The sequence below is a fragment of the Notothenia rossii genome (genome assembly GCF_949606895.1).
Source record: "Notothenia rossii genome assembly, chromosome: 4".
Lineage (NCBI taxonomy): Eukaryota > Metazoa > Chordata > Actinopteri > Perciformes > Nototheniidae > Notothenia > Notothenia rossii.
Window position 1 is genome coordinate 20,587,248 of NC_136902.1, and position 21,410 is coordinate 20,608,657.

The window sequence follows — 21,410 nt, forward strand, 5'->3', positions numbered from 1 at the left end:
CTCACTGACTAATCCAAAGAACAATTCTTTTTTTTAAAGAGGGGGAGAAAATCAAAGTCAATATGAAACCACATTTATTCTTCAAAAACTAAAGGATGGAAGGACAGCCTTTTAAAAAACAATGTCTTATAGTATCATTAGTAATGGCTATCTTCCAGAACAATCTGTAACAATGTTAGGCTCCTAACTAGAATGTGTGGGTGTGAATCAGCATTTCTTAAGTCTTGGATTCTGGTCACATTTGGAAGACAATTCTTTATTTAGCCGCATGCTTTAGAAAACCAACTGCATTCATCCGGTTGAAATAATTCTTGTTTGAAAGATTTTTCACAGTGCAGGGTCAGCTGCAGATCACCCACGCTGCAGCAGGTGCCCCAGGTGTATTTGTTCACAATATCATTCCAATGTCATTCAAGTTTTCCTTGATGTACTGCTTCATGCTTTTTGTTCACGGACCATGAAAATATGACATGGGGAGGTTGGTGTTGTGATTTAAGAAGCAGAAAAATAAGAGGATTTCTGAAAACTTAATTAAATGTAATTTTAGACTGTGCTGTTCAAAGGTTTTGATTGAAGCCTGCTTTTGATTTGGCCCTAATCTGCAGAACCATTGAAAGTTGCTGCTTGCAAAGTCACGCAGTCCCTTGGTTTACCTAAAACCTTAAACATTTAGAAATTGAGCGTTCTTGAACCCATCCTTCCTGAGGCCCCCATGCCACAAGGGGTTTCTCACAGTGATAAGGCAACAGAATGACAGAGTAGGCCAACCTCTCATCCCCACCGCCATAGGATCTTTATAATGTTTACCCTCAGTATACTTTATGATTGCTTCTTATCTTAGTTGAAGACTAAGGGTTGATAAAAGCTGTACAGTGTTGAGTGTTGTTTTGGGGGGGGGGGGTTCATTCGTATGTACTTCATAGGCCAAAAATGTATACCATACATGTATATGGACAAAACAATGTTGCCCCCAGTCGCACGGGATACAGAAACAGTTCTTTTTGCTCAATATTATCAGTGAATCTGCTGAAAACTAGGTCATGGTTTATTTCACATCCCTATAGTTTAAAGTAATCTATAAATCATTTTGCTCCAGCAAAATGCGCAATATATTGTATGTAACAGTATGGTAACAGTAGGAGAATAAAGTAACATACGCAGAATAAGTAATTAGCAACCACGATGAAGTGCACAGTACACATTGTTTATGTTAATTACAAAATGAATTTGCACTAAGAATTATGATCCTATTAGAAGTCATTAATATCGGTCCTGATTTTCAAAACAGATGCATTTGTCCGTCGGCATATCAGAGGGGCTTCGGTTCTACAACTATAACAATCTGATGAAAAATGGCTTCCCTGGATCTGAAAATCTAATGAGTTGATATCATATATCCACCATATTTGAGTGGTGGGAGCTTTCGAGATTAGACCCGTATGTTGTATGCTAAATATCATATTGGCACAAATAATCCATAACTACACTAGAGCTGTAACACGATTTACTGTTATCTAGTGATACATACAAATGTTTTTATCGTTCTTTTGCATGAATAATTTGTTGACGTAGTTGTTATTAGCTAGCTCTGCTAGCACTCGGCGGAGCAGCAATGTGCAGAAGCAACGCAGTTCAGCAAAGTGAAGCGATGCTAGTGTCCCATACATGAGTAGGCTACTACAAATACAAAGTTGAGCTGCACATTTAGGCAGATACATGTTTGCAGTGTACAACAACTAACAGTAAACAATATTGTCTTTAGTCTCAACAAAGTTTTGCACTGTAGTTTTAGCATGCACTATTTTGTGTAAACTAGTAAATTAGTAGCTTTAACGACCTCGCGAGCGAGATTCCAGAACAGAGCAGAAGCTAGCTCCTGTTAGCATTCAAGCTAAATCCCCCAGCAGGAGCGAGATATCTGATTAGTTTCTGGATTCACAGATTGATGCTGTGGAGCCTATGAATGGACTGGTTAAAGACTTGTGGCGTTGTTTTATAGTTCCCCGGCAGTATACGACCACTCTACACAAAGTTCGATGTGCTGGATACCAAGCTAACCATAGCATTATCCATCTAGTTAAGGAGCTAGCTGCACTGCCTGCCTTCCGCCGAGGTGCACTTCCCCCACTCTCCCTCCAGCCGGCTAGCCGCAGCGTTAGTCCGGTACATAAAATGAAGCGACCATCAGCGTTTTGGGAAGCTGTGTGGCTGTTTGGATTTTGCTGATGTATGAGGAGACGATATTGTTTTTGTGAGGTGAGCTTGTTTTTTATTATGGCCTCCTTCAACTTCTTGCAACAGACATACCTAAAGACATATCAACCCTGACCTTAGACCGGGTAATGTTAGCTCTGCTTCGGTAACACTTAGCTGTTAGCTTCAACCAAATGGAGGGGTCTACTTGCTGGAGAACTAGCTATGTTACCTGGGTGCTAACTTTACGTTGAAATATGTTTTAGGCTGGCTGTGCCCAAGGTATGATAACAAGAGTAGCCGGTTAACATTTTAGAAGTTCATTAGCGTGTGTATAAGATAGGGTGTATTTCTCGTAGTTTTGCCTCTTTGGGACACTTTGTTGCTACGTCACCATTGGTAGATGTTGGCTTTTCCGTTTCAACCTCTCGCCGGTGACACGGACACGGCTATTTGCTGGACGGAACCAACCCTTTGAAGTCGGTGTTTACATTGAGGAATAGTGCTTAGCTTTGCAGTTATTCAACTGTACAATCTTATTAGCTTCTGTCGAGGTGCTGAAAAATAAATAGCTGCTGCTTTGACTGACATTAGAAAACAACAACACATACATTAAAGTTAATTTGTAGCGTGAACACTTTTAACGTTAACTTAGCTAGCATGGTGTTAAGACGGTAACTTGGCCATCATGTCATCCCTTTTTCTCTGATCAGTGCCAACTTCATTTTAGAGACAAAGCCGTTTCACTATGCTTATTATACGTGATGTAGCACAAGGTTTTTGTAAGACTTGGTTTTGACGTTAGTTTGTTGTCAAGAAGAGAGTGCGTTTCCAGTATTGCTGCCACTGAATGCGTTTGTTACGAAGATGTAACGTTAATGCTTCATAGAGAAATTAATTTGTCCATCAGCTGGGTTTGCATCATGGCGTTCACGGCTTATTTTGCCATATGACAAAAAGCGTTTACATGTAGATCCAGACATGGTGTGTGTGTAGTGCAAAGGGTCAGTATGTTGCATATTACCTGGGGAGTTTTGGCTGGACATGCATCCAAAAAAAACTACTAAATGATTATGACAAAGATGCACTGTAATCGATTTGGTGTAATAAATAAATGCATTCTGAACTTCTGAAAAATAAATAATCTGTTCTATGGGTCCTCGGTTGGGATCTCCTTGCTGCTGCTTCTGTGATAATGAAAAGGAAACATGTCACAAAGTGTGTGTTGGCTCACGGGATGATTTCACAAGTATGGTGGCACAGTTTCTTGTTGTTTTTAAATAACAAAACTGCAATATTTTCAGCTAGATTTATATTTCTAAGCAACCGTCACATATATTGTCATGTGAGCCCATTTCATCAGGACATACAGCATGGCATCACTGATGGTTTTGTCTTCATCTATATTCTTTTGTGACATGAGATTTAAAGCTATATAAACTCATATTGGCCATTCTGTGATATAGGCCTACTATGAGTAAAACACACCATTCCAATGGAAGCTGATCTGCTCATGTTTAATTGTCGTCTGTTAGTGGCGTTTACACGTTCAATAACATGACTGTATATTACTAATTATGTGAGTAAAATTAAATGGTGATACAGCCAAGTCTTGCATAGTTTATTTGACAGTATTATTTGATAATGTCGTGAATCTCACAGCGGAACCATGAAGCGACCGATAAATGTTTTGCACGAAAGAAGCTCCGCTGCAACAGGAAGTTCTCCATACGGAAGTTGTGTTTTCTTTGTGTATCCCGATTTATGGTTGTTTTATTTGGGGAAAACACCATTTTAGTTTTATCATTGTGTGCTTTTTCACGCTGCCGTTTCACCGATTTGGATTATGCATTGCCTGGTAAATGTTAACTTGAATTGTTTAAGCGGTTTCCGAACGATCTCGGTCCTGTAACACTCGCGCTATTTTCATGAGTTTCAGAGGAAGCTCGGCTGCATTAGTGCTAGCGTTAGTCAGATTAACACAAGGAAATAATCTAAAGTGAGCACCCAACAGCCATGTTTCATCGGTTGCATTGTTTGTTCTAAATCTGTTTGAGAAAAGTGGTTTTGGATTGTTAGTGAGGCTACTGTATACTATGTTTTGGAAAAGAAAAATGCATTTTAGGAATGTATTTTCATGATGATAGACATATGAAATTGGCTAATGAAAAGGACATTTTATATTTCTAAGTAGTTCCACTTGGTTGTTTACTTCATGTGGGAGAAACTCCCAATCATATGCCTTTTTAGTAATGCTTCTAACATAGATATTTTCTCTACATTCATTGGTCAGTGATGGTACACTCATGTCTTGCATAGCCAGTTATGAGATAAAGGAACATTTGAGTTAAATTAATTAATTTCTAATAAACATTAACAAGTTGATTTTACTTCTGTTTTTGAATTGCAGATCTCTGTCAAGGAGGTCAACATCAATACGGGGGATGGACGAGCAGAAAACAAACTGCGATGAAAATGAATCTGAACCAACAGGTAATGCGTTATTCAAATGTCACCATTTCCAAAACATCATCCACTATTAATGTACACTTTTCTGCAGGAAGATAAAAAATGTGCCTTTGGACTTAAAGAGAAAGGCACAGGGCTGAGAACAAAATATATTTGAATTTGTACAAATCATTTATTAGATGAGCTAATAGCAGGCAAATCAAATTGGGGTTAGTCAAATTCAATTATTCCCTTTCTTTTTCATTCCCTAGCTGATGATAATACCCCTACGAAGAAGCTTGTCTCCTCTGAGGAGGAGTCCAAAGCCCTTCCTGCTGCCGAGGACCTGTCTGGTGCTACCTCAGCCCCGTCCAGCACACCTGAGTAAGTTATCAATTCCTATCAAAAATATTTAAGTCGATAGTCTATATGTCAACAAGCTGCTCATTGTTGGCAAAACCAAAAATGGAATCTCTGATGGTATTTTTTTTTTACTGTACAGTGTTAGCGTCCGAGCCTGTGCGCTCTGTAACTGTGTGGAGCGGAGCCTGCACGGCCAGCGGGAGCTGAGACACTTTGGGCCGTCTTCTGAACGGCCGACCCTCAAGCCATCAGCTTCCCTACTGCCACAGCCCGGAAATGATGACCTGTCTTCCATTGGATTTTCCGACTCCCCCTGTCTGGCATCGTTCTTTGACGACTCAGGTTGAAAACAAAACATTATTTTATTATATTTTGTTTATGTACAATAACAAATAACTTTCAGGAATCAAGCATATTATAGGTTACATCGTCTAGAAATGCAGCACACAGGTGTAGAATTGGAGAAATAATGTTAGAGATGTCGCTGACGCTGTGCTTTATATTAAACAGGGGGCTGTTTGGTTCATCACTGGTGTGCTGCGTGGTCGGAGGGGGTGAAACAGGTGGAGGATGAGGAGCTGGAGAATGTGGATAAGGCCGTTATCTCAGGGACACAGCGGGTAAGTTCACTGTCCATTGGTTTTGATTATATAATATCAGGAGAGAATATAGGAATGAACAGGTTTCCTTAATAAATCTTTGTTTCCATTGGTTTGTTTAAGCTTTGCGAATACTGCAAAAGGCTGGGTGCAACCACTCGATGCCATGCTGAGGGCTGCTCGCGGTTCTACCACTTCCCCTGCTCGGCGGCCAGTGGATCCTTCCAGTCCATGAAGCAGCTGGTCCTCCTCTGTCCAGAGCACATAGACAAGGCGGAGGAGTTGGGTAAGAGAACCAGACATCCTTGTCCAAATTGTGATGTCTCCTTCGTGCTTGCTCACAGCCAGGCTTATACTAGGCGTAGTATAGTGTTGTACTATATGAGAAAATAAGGGGAAATATATACACTAACATTGTTGAATTTAGCAAGAGCTAAATTACTTGCAATAATAGCTATACTCTGTTCAGCTTGTCTGCTGATTTATATTTCTGCTAAAATACAACAGATTAATTATTGAATCAAAAACTGAAAGGAAATTATTATTGTATATTCTTTTATTGAATCGATATAACTGATTCAATGGTACGGCGAAAAAATAATTGTGGTTACATTTCTATTGGCAGTTTTATTCTGAATTTGGTTTCTTGTCTGTGAACTCTACATTTGAATGCTTTTGTGTAAATCAAGTGTCGACTGCCTGCATATGCTGAAAGTTGAAAAAAGCGGACTTTGGGACATGTCATCTCTTGAATGTTGAATATTTTCAGGCTTATAGAAACAATACCTGCTTTGTGAAACAAAACACCAGGCATCTATTCAAAAGTGGCTACTGGCTTACTATCTTGTGATTTTTGTGTTCATATGTATTTTAATTATTTTCTTTACAGCAGGTGAGGAGTCTTGGTGTGCAGTGTGTGACTCAGCAGGGGAGCTCACAGACTTGCTGTTCTGTACGGGATGTGGCCTACATTATCATGCGGCCTGTCTAGAGATCGGTGCCACGCCTATCCAGCGGGCAGGATGGCAGTGCCCAGAGTGTAAAGTTTGCCAGACGTGCAGGTAACAAAAACAATTCTTAGATAGTGCCTGAATGTTTTTTATTATATTTCATCCTGTTTTTTTTGTTGTTTTTTTTTAGCTCTTTTTTAATTCTTTTTTTTAAAGATGAATGTCTTTATTATTCATTTATTTTAGGCAACCAGGTGAAGACTCCAAAATGTTGGTATGCGATGCCTGTGACAAGGGCTACCACACCTTCTGCCTCCAGCCAGCCATGGATTCTCTTCCCTCTGACCCATGGAAATGCAGAGTAAGTCACATTTGTCTTTCATCTTGGTACAAATACGTTCCTATACTTCCAAAATGTACCTAACCAAAGAAACCCCTTTTTTAAATCAGGATATTTTGGGCTTCTTTGACTACTCGGTTTACAATTTACACCTTTTTTGTCTGATTTTTCTCAGAGGTGTCGTGTGTGTACGGAGTGTGGTGTCCATGGACTGGGGCTGCCAGGTTCGGCCCAGTGGTTTGAAAACTACGCCGTGTGTGAGGGCTGCCAGCGGCACCGCAGCTCTGTGTGTGGCGTGTGCAGCAAAGCTGCCAACACATCTGTCACTCTGCAGAGCTGCAGCACATGCCACAGGTTAGTTTGATGCAGAAGCAAAATAGTGTTCATTTATGCTGGCTTATCGCTCCTTGTCATACAATATTTCTCCTGATCTCTTAATTGTCCTAGATCGGTGCACAGTGAATGTTCTTCACCGGGGGAGCTTCCAGAAGCAAAGTGCATTTGCCGGCTTTGCAAGGAGGGTCAGCTGCAGCCTGTCACTAAATCACACACAGCAGAGATACAAACCAGAGAGGCGTCTGAGGAGACTGTGGATTTGGTGGAGGCGACAATCCAAACAGATGCAGACATGGTGACAGAAGAGCACACAGACTCATCAGAGCTGGCACCAGGGCAGAAAGGTGCATCGGAGAAGGTTCAGGACGAGGCCACGACTGATAAAGAGACTCCCATGGTCCTGGGTAAGTCTGCATCATGCACATTAATGCATCTTGTTTGTGCACCTTGGTAAATAAGAAATACATTTTCTCTCTCTTATTCTTTCCAACTGCAGCACTTAAAACAGTTCAGATTATTTGTATATGATCGATGTTCTTGATTCTTCCAATGTTTTGGTTGTATCCACATGGTGGAATGCACTTATTGTAAATTGCTGTCGCTAAAACGTAAGCTAATTAAATGATTTGAAATGACAGGCTGAGATGTGCTTCTAATGTTAACTACTTTTGGCTTCAGGGGTGGAGTCCGCAGTTGTTGAGACACCAGCCGTTGGGGAGAAGTTGAAGCAGGACGAGCTGCAAGGAGCAACAGAAGAATCGCCTTCTGAGGCTGCCGCTGTTCAGACTGAGGCCACAGGTAAACTTGTAACACACTGTAGACATTTTTTAATATGAACACAAAGCAGTAGTTTATTATCTGTATTATGGTGTGCCGTAACTAATGATATATTTGTAAATGTTTACACTAGTGACCACGCATTCCTTAATCTTAATTGTAGATTGTGCAACAAAAGAACAGAGGGCCTCTTGTCTACCTGCTGATGAAGAGAGGGTAACAGAGGCAGTCAGCCGTGGGACTAAAGACGCCCCCGCCCAGGCCCCTCCAGCAGAGACGCAGTCTGACAACCCGAAAGAAGAACCATCACCGGTGTCAGAGCAGGGTCCTGAAAACATGGAGGTGGAGAAGGAGGATAAGCAAGAAACCACTCCATCAGTGGAACAAGAAGTACCATCAGAGCCATTCAAAAATGGCTCCAAAGTCACGCACGTCCCACCACCATCCAGTAAGGATCCACCAAAGTTACCATCCTCTCCTGCCTCTGTGGACAAAACGGAGCACTCGCCTATGGATAATCGGCAAGAAAGAAGTCCATGCCCGGACCCTCAGTCTCCTTCTCCTCTTTCTATATCAGGAGACACACAAGAGGCCCTGTCGTGTATGGAAATGGAGCGGAGGTTACTACCTCACTCTGAGGAAGAGGATGATGATGACGAGTATGATGAGCAAATGAAAGGAGATGGACTTATTGAGGACATAAAGCGGGAGCCGGACGACCTGTCTTACCTGAGCCATGGAGACGAGAGCAGCAGCGGCTTTCTGGGCTCTCCAGGAGAACAAGACCCTCAGCTCTCCATGGAGCTCGGCCACTCGCACGCAGATAACCTGCTGTCTGAGACCGATGACTCGCTTCCCTTCGAGCCCCTCAGAGGCGACAGAGAGAAGGTGAAACGCAGAGGGTCCCCCGGCCGCTCGCGGGTCAAACAGGTTGGTCTTTCTTTACTCAAACAGCTGATGATGGTTTTAAATTTAAGTTGTTTGTAGGACTTGACATTTAATTGGTTTAACTCTGCTTGTAGGGGCGAAGCAATAGTTTTCCTGGGAAGCGCAGACCCCGAGGAGGCGGTGGAGGGAGGGGGCGGGGTGGGAGGTCCCGCCTCAAAGCCATGGCTTCCTGCATCGACGCTTTCTTGGTGAGCTTTATGAGGTGGTCATAATCACTCTTTTCATACTTTTGTTATTGATATTTTGATCTTTAACGGTTTCTCCCCTTGTTCACAGCTAAGCATGACCACAGACACTGGAGTGAGTAAAGAGGAAGACGAGGAGGAAGACGACACCATGCAGAACACAGTGGTTCTTTTCTCAAACACTGATAAATTTGTCCTGCTCCAGGTACAGCTCTTATGTCATCTTTTTAATTACCCCCAGGCATAACTACAATTTCCACTTTCAAATGCACCGCAAATAGTCATTGTTTCCTCTTTGTTATGTTTTCCTTTCTTTCTAGGATATGTGTGTTGTGTGCGGCAGTTTTGGAAAGGGTTCAGAGGGGCAGTTGTTGGCTTGTGCTCAGTGTGCCCAGTGTTACCATCCTTACTGTGTGAACAGCAAAGTAAGCACAACATTTTCCTTTGTTTTTAATGTGTATTTTTTTCACAGTATTTATAAGAGTAAAAGGATTAAACCTGATATTTCCTGTAGATCACCAAGACGATGCTCCGTAAGGGCTGGCGCTGTCTGGAATGTATTGTGTGTGAGATGTGTGGAAAGGCTTCGGATCCCTCTCGTCTGCTGCTGTGTGACGACTGTGATGTCAGCTATCACACCTACTGCTTGGACCCGCCCCTGCACAATGTCCCCAAGGGTGGTTGGAAGTGCAAATGGTAAGAGTAACGTTAACTGACAAAATGTCAACCGCATAGTTCGGCTCTATTCAACTAATTTTAAGAACCAGTACTTTTTATTTAAATTTGATTTCTTCTGCCACCTGTCCATCATGAAACCAATCGGGAACATTTGCACTACGTCAATTGTACGTCAGTTTGCATGCTGACATCTCGGTCTAGTGAATTAAAACACTGCAGTCACTATTGACGGTGGCTAATACAAGTTGCAGGACTGTGACTGGAGACGTTTGACCAATCAGCGGTCTGCACTGTTTAAACGTCTCCTGGTATCAGCTTAGCTCGCTTTTTGACCTAGACCAAGGCAGTACCAAAAAAAGGTCCAAGTGTACTGTCAGCAACTCTTGAAAAAAAAAAAAGACTAGTTCAGTATCATGCAGTATAAATGCAGCATAAGAGCACACTGTTTCATTCAGCATGGTAGCTTTGAATAGGGCCAAATGGAAATGAATACATGTTCATTTGCATATTATGTAAAACACTCATGCCTCAGCCTGCATTAGCAATTCAGAGGCCCATCCCTATGCCTCTTGCTTCTGTAGCAACTGAAACAATATTGCAACACTCAAAATAGTTCCTCTACTTGTTTTCTGTCTTCAATCTTGCATATGAGCTTTATATTCAACACATAGTGCTTCACTACTTTTGTGCAGGTGTGTGTGCTGCGTCCAGTGTGGTTCAAACACCCCAGGTTTCCACTGTGAGTGGCAGAACAACTACACACACTGTGGCCCCTGTGCCAGCCTCGTCACTTGTCCAGTTTGCAGAGAGAACTTCATGGAGGAGGAGCTGCTGCTGCAGTGTCAGTACTGTGATCGGTGGGTGCTGCTCATGAGAACCACACACACACACACACACACACACACACACACACACACACACACACACACACACACACACACACACACACACACACACACAGTATTCATGAGACCGCCACTAATGAAGACGAGCGGGGAATGGATTATTTATGTATTTTTCATATCATGAATTATTCCGTTACATCTTTGATTCGGGGTGTGATTTGTTAAGGAAAGTTTGTGCATCAACGTGTTTCTGTGTGCCTGTGCAGATGGCTCCATGCTGTCTGTGAGAGTTTGTACACAGAGGATGAGGTGGAACAAGCTTCTGATGAAGGCTTTGCATGCACATCCTGCAGCGTATATGTTCCAAAACCCGCGGGTAAGTTCCACAACGACACTATTTAGAAACTAAGATTGGAAGAATTTGCTTTGAAAAACCCTCATAGGATATTTTCTTGTTTACTGATGACATGAATCTTTTTTTTCTCTACCTGCTTTTTGCCTTTGCTCGCTGTAGTAGAGTCAGCAATTATGGCTTCAATAAAGATCAAAGAGCCAGGTTAGTGGATTATGCTTACTAAGGTTTATAATCCCAAGCACATTTCCTATGGTCGTCTTTTGTTTGTTTTCTGTTACTCACTCATATTTACAAATGTCCCTTTACAGAACCCCAGTTCTACCGGTTGGAGGGTGTGTGGCTGACAGAGTCGGGCATGTCCCTGCTTCGCAGCATCTCCATGTCTCCTCTGCACAAGAGACGGCAGCGCCGCTCACGTCTCGGCGCTCTGTGCTGTGAAGGAGGCTCTGATGGGATGGATCTGAGGGAGGGTGACGAAGGTTCGCACACTTAGTTCAATGGTGTATTCAAATGTTTGTTGGGTTCTGCTCCTTTTCAATGTCAGACTCAATTTGTTATCTTGTTTGTTAAGGATGTGGGGAGCCCATGGAATGTGAATCCAAAATGGAGAACCCTGGTAGCCCTGACAGAGAAGGAGGTGCAGACGTAGGCCCTGATGGCATGGCCGACTGCGATGGTGTCAAAGGAGGAGCAGAGGAGACTGAGGACAGCAAAAAAAGAAAGCGGAAACCTTACAGGCCTGGTAAGCTATCAAGAATTTGCCAAAAGACTTCAAACGTCTCCAAATGTCTTGAGTACCCACAATATATGAACAAATCATTATCTGTATTTTGTAACAGGAATTGGAGGCTTCATGGTGCGACAAAGGAAGTGTCACACACGGATGAAGAAAGAGTTTTTCGCCCAGCTTGCTGGAGAGACTACATTAGATGGACAGCCAATAGAGAGAACCATTGACGAGGGTTGGTGACAACTTTAGAATTGAATTACATCCAATGCAAAAATAAACACTTATGTATTCAGAAAACCCATTGATGTTTTTTTTTTTGTAAATTCAGTTAAATTGTGAAACTGAATTGCATAATTATATGTGCAGGACCTCACCCTGACACAGATAACATCATGGATCCTAAACCAGTGGAGGGCGAGGAACAGGCCAAGAAGCGACGGGGACGGAAGAAGAGCAAACTTGAGGACATGTTTCCATCTTATCTCCAGGTTTAACTCTCTCTATGCCCAGTGTTTTAAACTGTTTTTAAACTTCTTTTATCCAGTGAGATAATTTTGAAATGTTTGTACATTTCTCAGGAGGCTTTCTTTGGGAAGACACTTATAGACTTGGGTAAGAAAGCTGTGATGACACCTCCAGGGCAGAGGCCGGGCGCATGCCTGGTCCGACCTTCATTACCAGCACCGTCAGGGGTCAGAACTTCTGCCCCAGAGAGTGAGAACACTAACTTGACCTCTGACACCTGAACACGGCAAATCATTTGTGGGTGTGGATGCCATGAGCACCTTTTGTGACCTTTGTGTTTCTTTTACTAGATGAAGATCGTGTGGTGAAAGAATATTTTCTTATCAAGCAAGAGGGGGGTGATGGCCCCCAGGCTCAGGGAGGAGGTGCAGGTACGTTTCTGTTTGTTTGCTGCTGCTGGTTTAGTCTTAGTGTTGTAATTGCAGGTTGGTTTAAAAATGATACATTTTTTGTTTAGGAGTTTCTGCACCGTCTTCATCACTGAAAGAACAGGCGTCAACTGATCCTCATGACTCTGATGCAGAAAAGAGTGAAGGTATTCCCACCTGACGTTTCTTTGGTCTAACAGTATGCAACATCAACCAGTGGGGAGAATACCTGATGTAGCATCCTACCTTACATGCTGGTGTCCGTGTGTGACAGGTCTTCCGTTAGGGGTGGAAAGTCAGGACTCTGAGCAGTTCTTCAGGAAGGTTCTGGGATCGTCAGACGGCTCCTCTCTGGGGGGCATGAAGCCCATCTTGGAGGGCAGTAAGGGAGAACTCAATCGTAGCGCTTTGCCGCAGAGAGCTCTCCTCTCAGGTGTGTACAAGGACATGTCATCAGCCAGTCTTATGAATGAACAGATACACAGACAGTATAAAACCATATCTGTTGTTTGATTGTGTGAGGAGGATTATTTACAAAATGAATGTGAATCGTGGCTTGAGATGAATTTGAGCGTGCGCCATCTCTAACAGGGTCCCTGCCCTCCGCTGGAATGATGGATGGTTTTCCTGGCCTCTCTCAGTCACCGTTCTTCGATATGCGGTAAGACCAATACTGCTTTTCCTAAGCATTTCATTTTACAACAATTTGTAACGGTTGCTGTAGATCGGTTTGAATTTATACACACACTTCCTTTTTTGACAGTGTAGTTAACACACGAGAACCTTTTCATTTACAAGACAATAACTTATCATATGGTGTGCAGGGAGCGAGGAGGATTGTTCAGTCCAGATGGAAGTGAGGAAAGCGCCTGGGCCAATCCCTCTACCCCAGTAACCCCTTCCTCCCCACCCACCCCCACTGAGGGAGAAAGTGATGGGCTGTCCTACAACCAGCGCAGCCTCCAGCGGTGGGAGAAAGACGAGGAGCTGGGAGAACTCTCAACCATTTCCCCGGTGCTTTATGCCAATACCAACTTTCCCACTCTCAGACAGGACTACCCAGGTAAGAGAGGACGAAATAATAATATATACACAGTCTATAAGAGGACAAAACAGACCTTGTGCTTTTTTCAAAGTAAGTTTTATATCTCCGTTATATATTGGGCAGCTGTTAAATATTTCTCCTGTCACAGACTGGGCTAATCGCTGTAAACAAATCATGAAGGTCTGGAGGAAGGTGTCAGCTGCTGACAAGGTTCCATATCTGGTGAGTTCTGTTTTGATTGCTTTTTAGTTAAATATATAATATAGTAAACAAATGTTTTATCTCTATATCAAATCAACAATTGTTTCCTGCGGTTCTAGTGTTGTGCATTTTCCCAAATGGTTATCATAGAACTTGAGTTCTTGTTATTCTGTTTGAATTGTCCCTAATGGCTTATTGTACCTTCACCTTCTATACATAAAGCCTTGAGTGAAAAATGACCAAATACAGAAATAAACGAAACTGTAACTCAAATGTTTACATTTCTGCTGGGTATTACTACATTTAGTAAGATCACCCGTAGGGAGGCGTGTGGTGCAGTGGGTAGTGCGTTTGGATCAGGGGGTCACAGGTTCAAACCCCTCTGCAGTCAGCATGTCGTTGTGTCCCTGAGACACTTCACCCCAAATTGCTCCTGTGGGGATTGTCCACAGTATTGAGTATGTAGGTCGCTTTGGATAAAAGCGTCTAACAAGTAACAGTATTAGTATCAGTAATATTGACATGTAAGTACAGGATATCCGCATTTAAAGGTGTATTGATCACGGCTCTCAACATGGCTGACTCTTTGACAAGTAGCTAACTTTGCTAACAGCAAAATACAACTTCATTCTCTGCTCAGGATGACAATACTGCACTATAACTTAACATGGCCCATTTTTACATGCTGATTTATAATAATGCATGTTTTTGTTATGCACACGTTAAAATGATATTCATAATATTGAAACAATCTCATGACTTTTTGCAGCAAAAGGCCAAAGATAACCGAGCAGCTCAGAGGATCAACAAGGCGCAGAAGGTGACTAAAGCTGAAGAATCCTTGTTCTTTTTCAAAGCAGATGCATGGTTTGATACCTTTCCTTCAGTGGTGGTGCATATCATTCATGCTTCCTCTGTACTCTCCTCTTCCCACAGCAGGCGGAGAGTCAGGTGTGCAGGCCTATCAAGACGGAGGGAGTGCGTGTGAAGACGGAACGGCCCAGTTTGCACCTCCAGATCCCTCCACCTTCAGGATCTACATCCATCTCTTCCCAGCCCAGCTCAGCAGAGAGTCCATTTCCCTTCCCTCCAGATTCAGGATCCTCCTCTGTCTTTTTCTCAGACGGGCCTCTTAGGACTCCGGGTTCGGCTGAAATCCGGACAGATCCCTTGGCCAAGCTTCCTCCTCAGTCACCTCATTCTCACTCTCACCCAACCACACCGTTCCCCCCCAGCCCTTTACAGGCCTCTTCCTCAGGTTATTCCGCTTCCGGCCCACAGGGTCCTCCTCAGGGACGGCCAGCCAGTCTTGGCCCCTTTGACATGCAACCAGGAACTCCTGGAACCCCCAGACGGGCTCAGCAGGTTGACCCCTACTTCAGATCACAGCTGCAGCAGCAACAGGGTCATCTACCACAATCACAGCAAGGCTCCCAGGAGTCACTCGGACATCCAGAGAGTCCTCATTCGAGATGTTCAGGGCTTGGGGAGTCGCCAATATTCTCACCACCCCACAACACCCATTACGGAGACCCTTTCAGAAACCAGCAAAGGGGGGGATGGGCCGGCCTGAATATGGTTCATCCCCGTCGCCCTCTGCAGTGGCTTCCTCCCCTGCAGGGCAGTACAGGGCTGATATGAGTGCCCCCTCTCCACGCTCCTCTGCTGGGAGGCCTGATCTATCCACTGGCTCTCCTGCTGGGATGCTGGACTCGGGGGATGGTTTGTTCAAGGCACCTATGACTCCACGAATGCACCAAGGGGAGGTGCATCCTGGAGCATCTCCAGGGACACCCCTCTGAAGGCTACAGGCAGTCTCCTTCTCACTCTTTCTCAGACCCCCACGCCCAGTCACCACTGACTCCCAGGCCGCAGTCAGCCGACAATTGTCCTCTCGGGCCCCAGAGACATCCTGTTGCTCAACAGGAAATGTGCCCTCGAGTGCCCTCCAGCCCAAATTCACAGGGCAGCTCTCAGTCTCCCCACACTCCCGGGGGCCTCTCCAATGATGCTTACTCTGTCCATTCTCCTGCTACGCCTCGTTTCCAATCCCCGGACCCTTGTTCTCAGCCACCTTCAAGGCCACAATCTAGAGACCCTTTTGCTACTCTCCACAAACCCCCTCGCCCCCCTTCTGTTGCCCCAGAGGGAACAGCAAGTTACAAAGGCTCACCCAATCCTCACCAGCCACCTCCACCACATCCCACCAACAGTTCCATAGGGGACCCTCTCTCTGGTAAACCGTCAGCACCTCTTACTTTCAGTCGCAGCCCCAGCACGGGAGGCTTCCAAATGACCCAACAGCAGAGTCAGATGTTACAGGGTCAGCTTCAGCAACAACAGCCACAAACTCTACAGACAGACGGCTTTGGCTCCAGGGGGCCAAATCTCTCCGGATCTCAAGATCTGATGGCTGTCCGCCCTCCAGATGCACATCAGCAGCCTGCTCTGCCAAGCACTCCAGAAATGCCTGACATTTCAGCAGTTCAGGACCCTGCCTTAGTTGGCCTCAGCCCCTCTGAGCTAGAGAAGCACCGACAGGTATGAACATATTAGCCCTTAACAATCACGCTCTGCACTTTTCAGGTGTTTTTCTAATCAATTCTTGTTATGTTTTTATTTTTTTCAGCGACTCAGACTACGGGAATTCTTAATCAGACAAAAACTGCAGAGAAACACCATCAGACAAGAGAAGGAGGCTGCTGCAGCGGCTGCTGCTGCTGGCAGTGGATCCCCTGGCTGGCCTGGAGGAGAGATGGGAGCCTTTCAACAAGACAAGGCCCACAGAGCACCGCCACCTTATCCACAGGTATGCACCTTACGAATATGCTGTAGACTTCAGATACCTTTGAATGTGACTCATTTGAATTGCACCACTTCATAGCCCAGGATGTACTTTGACCTCTCTGATGTTAGTGAAAGATGGTCAGATGAGTGCCTTGCATTGTAGCTCGCATCCATTAATGTGTGAGAGTGGGCAGCATATTCTAATGAGGTTTGGATAAAAGTGTTCTATAAACAAACAAAAGGAATGTTACATCTGCCTCTTTTTGCCATCATTACTTCCTTTAGGATCGTGTTGCCGCTGCTACTGCTCAGGCTTCTATGACAACAAGATGCCTATGACTGGAGGCATGGGGGTCATTCGCCCTCCACCCACAGGAACCCCTGCCATCATGGACCCTAATGCACTAAGGTAACCACGTCACCCATGTAGATTTACAATATGCCGAATCACAATGTTTTCACTTTGTAAAAAAAAAAAATCAAGAAATGTTAAAACATATTTTCTCTTCTGTGTGTTTCTGTCATTTAGGCAACCAGGGCCCCCGAGACCACAGGGCATGTTTGTTCGTCAACCGTTCCCTCCTCAGTGGCAGGGCCAGGCTCAAGGCCCAAGGAGGTTCCCCCAGCCCGGCATGGAGGCCATGGGCATAAGACACAATCTCAACCCTGCTGTCAACATGCAGGGTATGGAAGGCATGGGTAACCCTCACGCCATGATGCCAGGACATGGAGGAGAGACCATGCAGTCAATGGGTCAAGGGCCTCCACCACAGTTCATTGAATTGAGACACAACTCACAAAGACTACCCCTACGACCTCAGTTTATGCCCCGTGTACCCCAGCCGAGACAACGGCACTTTGTCCCTCAGCAAGAGATGGCAGCATCTTTTGTTCAGCAACATCCAATGGGTCAAGCTGGTGGCATTCAAACTGACGGGGGCAGCAACTCGCATCTTAGGTTACAGCAGGGTGGACTTCCAGCTTTAATGCCTCAGTCAACAGGCCCAATAACACAGCATCCCCACCTGCAACACCAGGCAGCTACTTCCAATACAAGCATTCCTAGCACTGAGCAGCATCATCTCCAACAACCAAGCCTGGTCACACACTCCCAGCCTGCAACAGCAGTGAGTAATGAGGAGCTGCCAGAACCTGACCTTGAAGGCCTTGGGGATGCCCCAGGGGATGGAGGTGTGGATGATGAGGATGATATGGCTCTGGACTTGGACCCTGACAAGGGAGATGATGACTTGGGCAACTTGGACAACCTGGAGACCAATGATCCACATTTAGACGACCTACTTAACAGTGACGAGTTTGACCTGCTGGCTTACGCTGACCCTGAACTGGACCAAGGAGACCCGAAAGATGTCTTCTCAGACCAGCTCCGGTTAGTGGAAGCAGAGAGTGAAGCACCTGCATCTTCCTCTGGATCTGCACATGTTAAAGTGGAAGTAAAAGCCAAGTTGGAGCCAGGGCAGAAGTGTCTCACAACAGTTGCTGGCACTGCAAGAGGGTCTGCTCCTCAACTGCCACCCTCTGCAGACATATGTGATATCTCCAAGGTCAAAATAGAGGACAGAGGTATGACTCAGACGCATCCAGGACACACTGTGGTAAAAGATGAATTTGGAGAGGCTGTGTCAATGCTTCTTGGTGGGACCACGCCATCTTCCAAGTCTGCACAACCAGATAACCAGTCAGCTTCACTCAGTTCTGTTCGGTTAGGGGGACTTCAGTACCCCCTCCCGGGACAAGCTGGTGGATTGCCTTTTCCTTCAGCGGCTTCACATTCAAATATGAATGATGATCCACTGGGTCTGCCTGATGTAGGTGGACAGCACTCCCCTGCTGTAGATTTGGCAAAGGTAGAGAGCTCTTTAGATGGTGAGCTGCCCCTTCTTATACAGGATCTGCTGGAGCATGAGAAGAAAGAACTACAGAAGCAACAGCAGCAGCAGCAGCAGCAGCAACAACAACAACAACAACAACAACAACAGCAGCAGCAGCAACAACAACAACAACAACAACAACAACAACAGCAGCAGCAGCAGCAGCAGCATCTCAGCTCCCTCCACCAGGGAGGCATGGCGCCTCATTTTCCTGGCATCTCAAGTCAACAACAGCCGCACCCTCAGACTCCGGGCCAGATAATGCTGCCACACCACCATCGTCCACCACCACAGGGAATGATGGCTCAGCCAGGGATGGTACCCCGTGCCCCGCACATGATGCAGCAACAACAGCAGCAGCAGCAGCAGCAGCAGCTGCAGCAGCAGCAGCAGCAAAGACTTATGGGAACTGGAATGGCCCCTCCCATGAACATGGCCCAGCAGCAAGCCATGGTGAGGATGGGGCAGCCGGGGATCCATCCGGGTGTCGGTCATCAACCGCAGCCGCAGCCTGGGGTTAAACTGCCTCTGGCCAACAACTTCTTCCCAGATAAAGGTAAGCTCAAAGCCTTATGACATAATGCAGCAATGGACCTTAATAATAGTTCACGTTATATTTACATACATGATTTTTGACAAGAATGTCACCAACATTTTTACCAATAAGATACCGAAATGAACTGCAGGGTCTTCCCTCCCATACATTTTTTTTTTAATTGCGCAGACATTGAACAATGTTTTTTTTAATTTAGCATTTTGTTTTTACATTTTCTAATTTGTTTCTAAAATATGTACTGGCTAGATGTACTTACTATGCGATCATTTCATCATTCTTATTGGCATAAAAGGGCTACAATCACATTAACATTGTTCATCTGAATTATTTCTTGGATAAAATATCTTCCATCCATGTCACTGTATCATCAGACCTTTTTCCTATTTCATTGCAGATTTGGACAAATTTGCAACCGATGACATCATGGATCCAATTGCCAAGGCAAAGATGGTGGCCCTTAAGGGTATCAAGAGAGTGTTGGCACAGGATCCAATGGCTGTTCCCCCTGGCATTAACAGGTATTTCTTTTTACTTTCATTTGTTCGGTAGATTTTTGGGGGGCCTTCCGTTTGATTCTGTTTGATTTGAATAAACAATTTTAAGTAGATTTTGAATAAAAACAGAAACATTTAAATGAAAAAGACAGAAATGTGTAAAAGAAATAAAAGAAACCTTCAATATTTAAACATTGCTAGTTAGAGTAGGATGTGTTGTGCGAGTGACTATCCCTCTAGAAGAGTTGCAGATAAAGCATGTTGTTTTTATCTTCAAACTGTTCTCCACTCCTAATTTTAAAAGAGAGTGAATAGGTATGTAGCAGTATCAAAGTTGAACTGTCCTATCTTATTCAAAATAACAAAACACTCATGGTGATGAAAACATCTTGATTATTTTAACGTTTTTGATCAATGATTTGGAAACAACTTTCCATCCCAGACAATTGTTTGGTATGTTGCAGTTATAGTTGTATGTTTTATGTTTTGATTCCTCTTCAGGCAACAAGTGTCTCTGCTTGCTCAGAGGCTGTCCTCGGCCCCCGGCACAGATCCAAATCAGCCTACACTTGTACCTCCAAAGGTATGCTGTCAGGCTTGTCAAAAATGTATTGATTAACTTTTATTTTCACTCTTATGTAGCTTAATTAATAAATGTTTGTTTGTTTTTAGGAGGGAGAAACAAGTGATCCTACAGTGTCGAGACCCAACCCGCCTCAGTTTGTGCAAGGAATCATCAGTACGTTCTACCCTTACTGCCGATGAAAACACATTTAATCATTTGAAAACGGTTATATTGCTGTTTCCTCTTTTGTGGTTGTCTTAACTGAATCTTTCTGTTACAGATGATGCAGAACAGCACCAATATGAAGAATGGCTTCTGCACACCCAGCAGTTACTCCAAATGCAGTTAAAATTCTTGGAGGAACAAATTGGAGTTCACCGCAAATCACGCAAAGCACTGTGTGCTAAGCAACGCACTGCTAAGAAAGCTGGCAGGGAGTTTGCTGAGGCAGATGCAGAGAAACTAAAGTTGGTAACAGAAGAGCAGAGCAAAATTCAAAAACAGCTTGACCAGGTGTGTAGATTTTATGTTAACTACATTAACAGTTTATGTATAAGTATAAAAAGGTGTCCACAGAAACGGCACATGGCATCTAGATTTGCAAAATGATATATGTTCCTAATTGTTCCAGGTACGCAAGCAGCAGAAGGAGCACACCAATCTCATTGCAGAGTACAGAAGCAAGCAGCAGCAGCATCAACAAAGCTCAGGTATTCTTACCCCAGGTCATTCTGCACAGGCGGCCCCTCCTCACATGTTTCCCAAGATGCCTGGCCAGATGATGATTGGCCAACAGGGAACACCAGTAATGGGCCAACACCCTGGTGTGATGCCCCAAGGTGGAATGCCTGTCAGGATGCCTCAGGGGCAGCCTTTTGTTGGTGGAGCCCAACCCCAGCTTCCTGCAGCCATGGGAGCCAGCGTTGCCAGGGCCCCTGGTCCACCTGGTGCTCCAACAGGATTCTTCCCACAGGGGCCTGGAATTCAAGGTGCAGACCCCAGGCTTCTCCAAGAAAGGCAGCTTCAACATAGGATGCAAATGGCAAAGCTCCAGCAGCAACAGCAGCAACAACAGGGGATGATGGGGCAGCAAACCGATGCCACACCCAAATCAACCGCCTGGCTTAGTCCCCCAGCCACCGCCCGGCATGATGGGAACCCACTTATGGCCCAACAGCAAGCAAACCCTCAACAGGGAATGCTAGTCAACCAGGCCAATCAGCAGAGTAT

General features: G+C 44.6%; 1 protein-coding gene across 1 annotated transcript; it reads left to right on the forward strand.

The window, feature by feature from the left end:
- Positions 1 to 87: 87 nt before the first annotated feature.
- Positions 88 to 21,405, forward strand: kmt2d (lysine (K)-specific methyltransferase 2D; the record flags this gene model as incomplete). The annotated part of the gene is given in 43 exon segments (XM_079673610.1): positions 88 to 2,256; positions 4,604 to 4,686; positions 4,914 to 5,025; positions 5,144 to 5,346; positions 5,515 to 5,624; positions 5,727 to 5,889; positions 6,493 to 6,664; positions 6,800 to 6,914; positions 7,069 to 7,247; positions 7,341 to 7,633; positions 7,908 to 8,027; positions 8,170 to 8,936; positions 9,029 to 9,142; positions 9,231 to 9,344; positions 9,460 to 9,564; positions 9,654 to 9,835; positions 10,510 to 10,674; positions 10,929 to 11,038; positions 11,177 to 11,218; positions 11,326 to 11,496; positions 11,589 to 11,759; positions 11,857 to 11,979; positions 12,114 to 12,235; positions 12,326 to 12,461; positions 12,563 to 12,643; positions 12,730 to 12,807; positions 12,915 to 13,073; positions 13,232 to 13,301; positions 13,465 to 13,703; positions 13,834 to 13,907; positions 14,656 to 14,706; positions 14,823 to 15,437; positions 15,440 to 15,673; positions 15,675 to 16,427; positions 16,516 to 16,695; positions 16,959 to 16,992; positions 16,995 to 17,082; positions 17,203 to 19,121; positions 19,516 to 19,639; positions 20,117 to 20,198; positions 20,288 to 20,354; positions 20,461 to 20,693; positions 20,812 to 21,405. Coding segments are annotated over 42 exon segments (9,513 nt in total), but the record flags the coding sequence as incomplete, so codon positions are not given.
- Between the last annotated feature and the right edge of the window lie 5 nt (positions 21,406 to 21,410).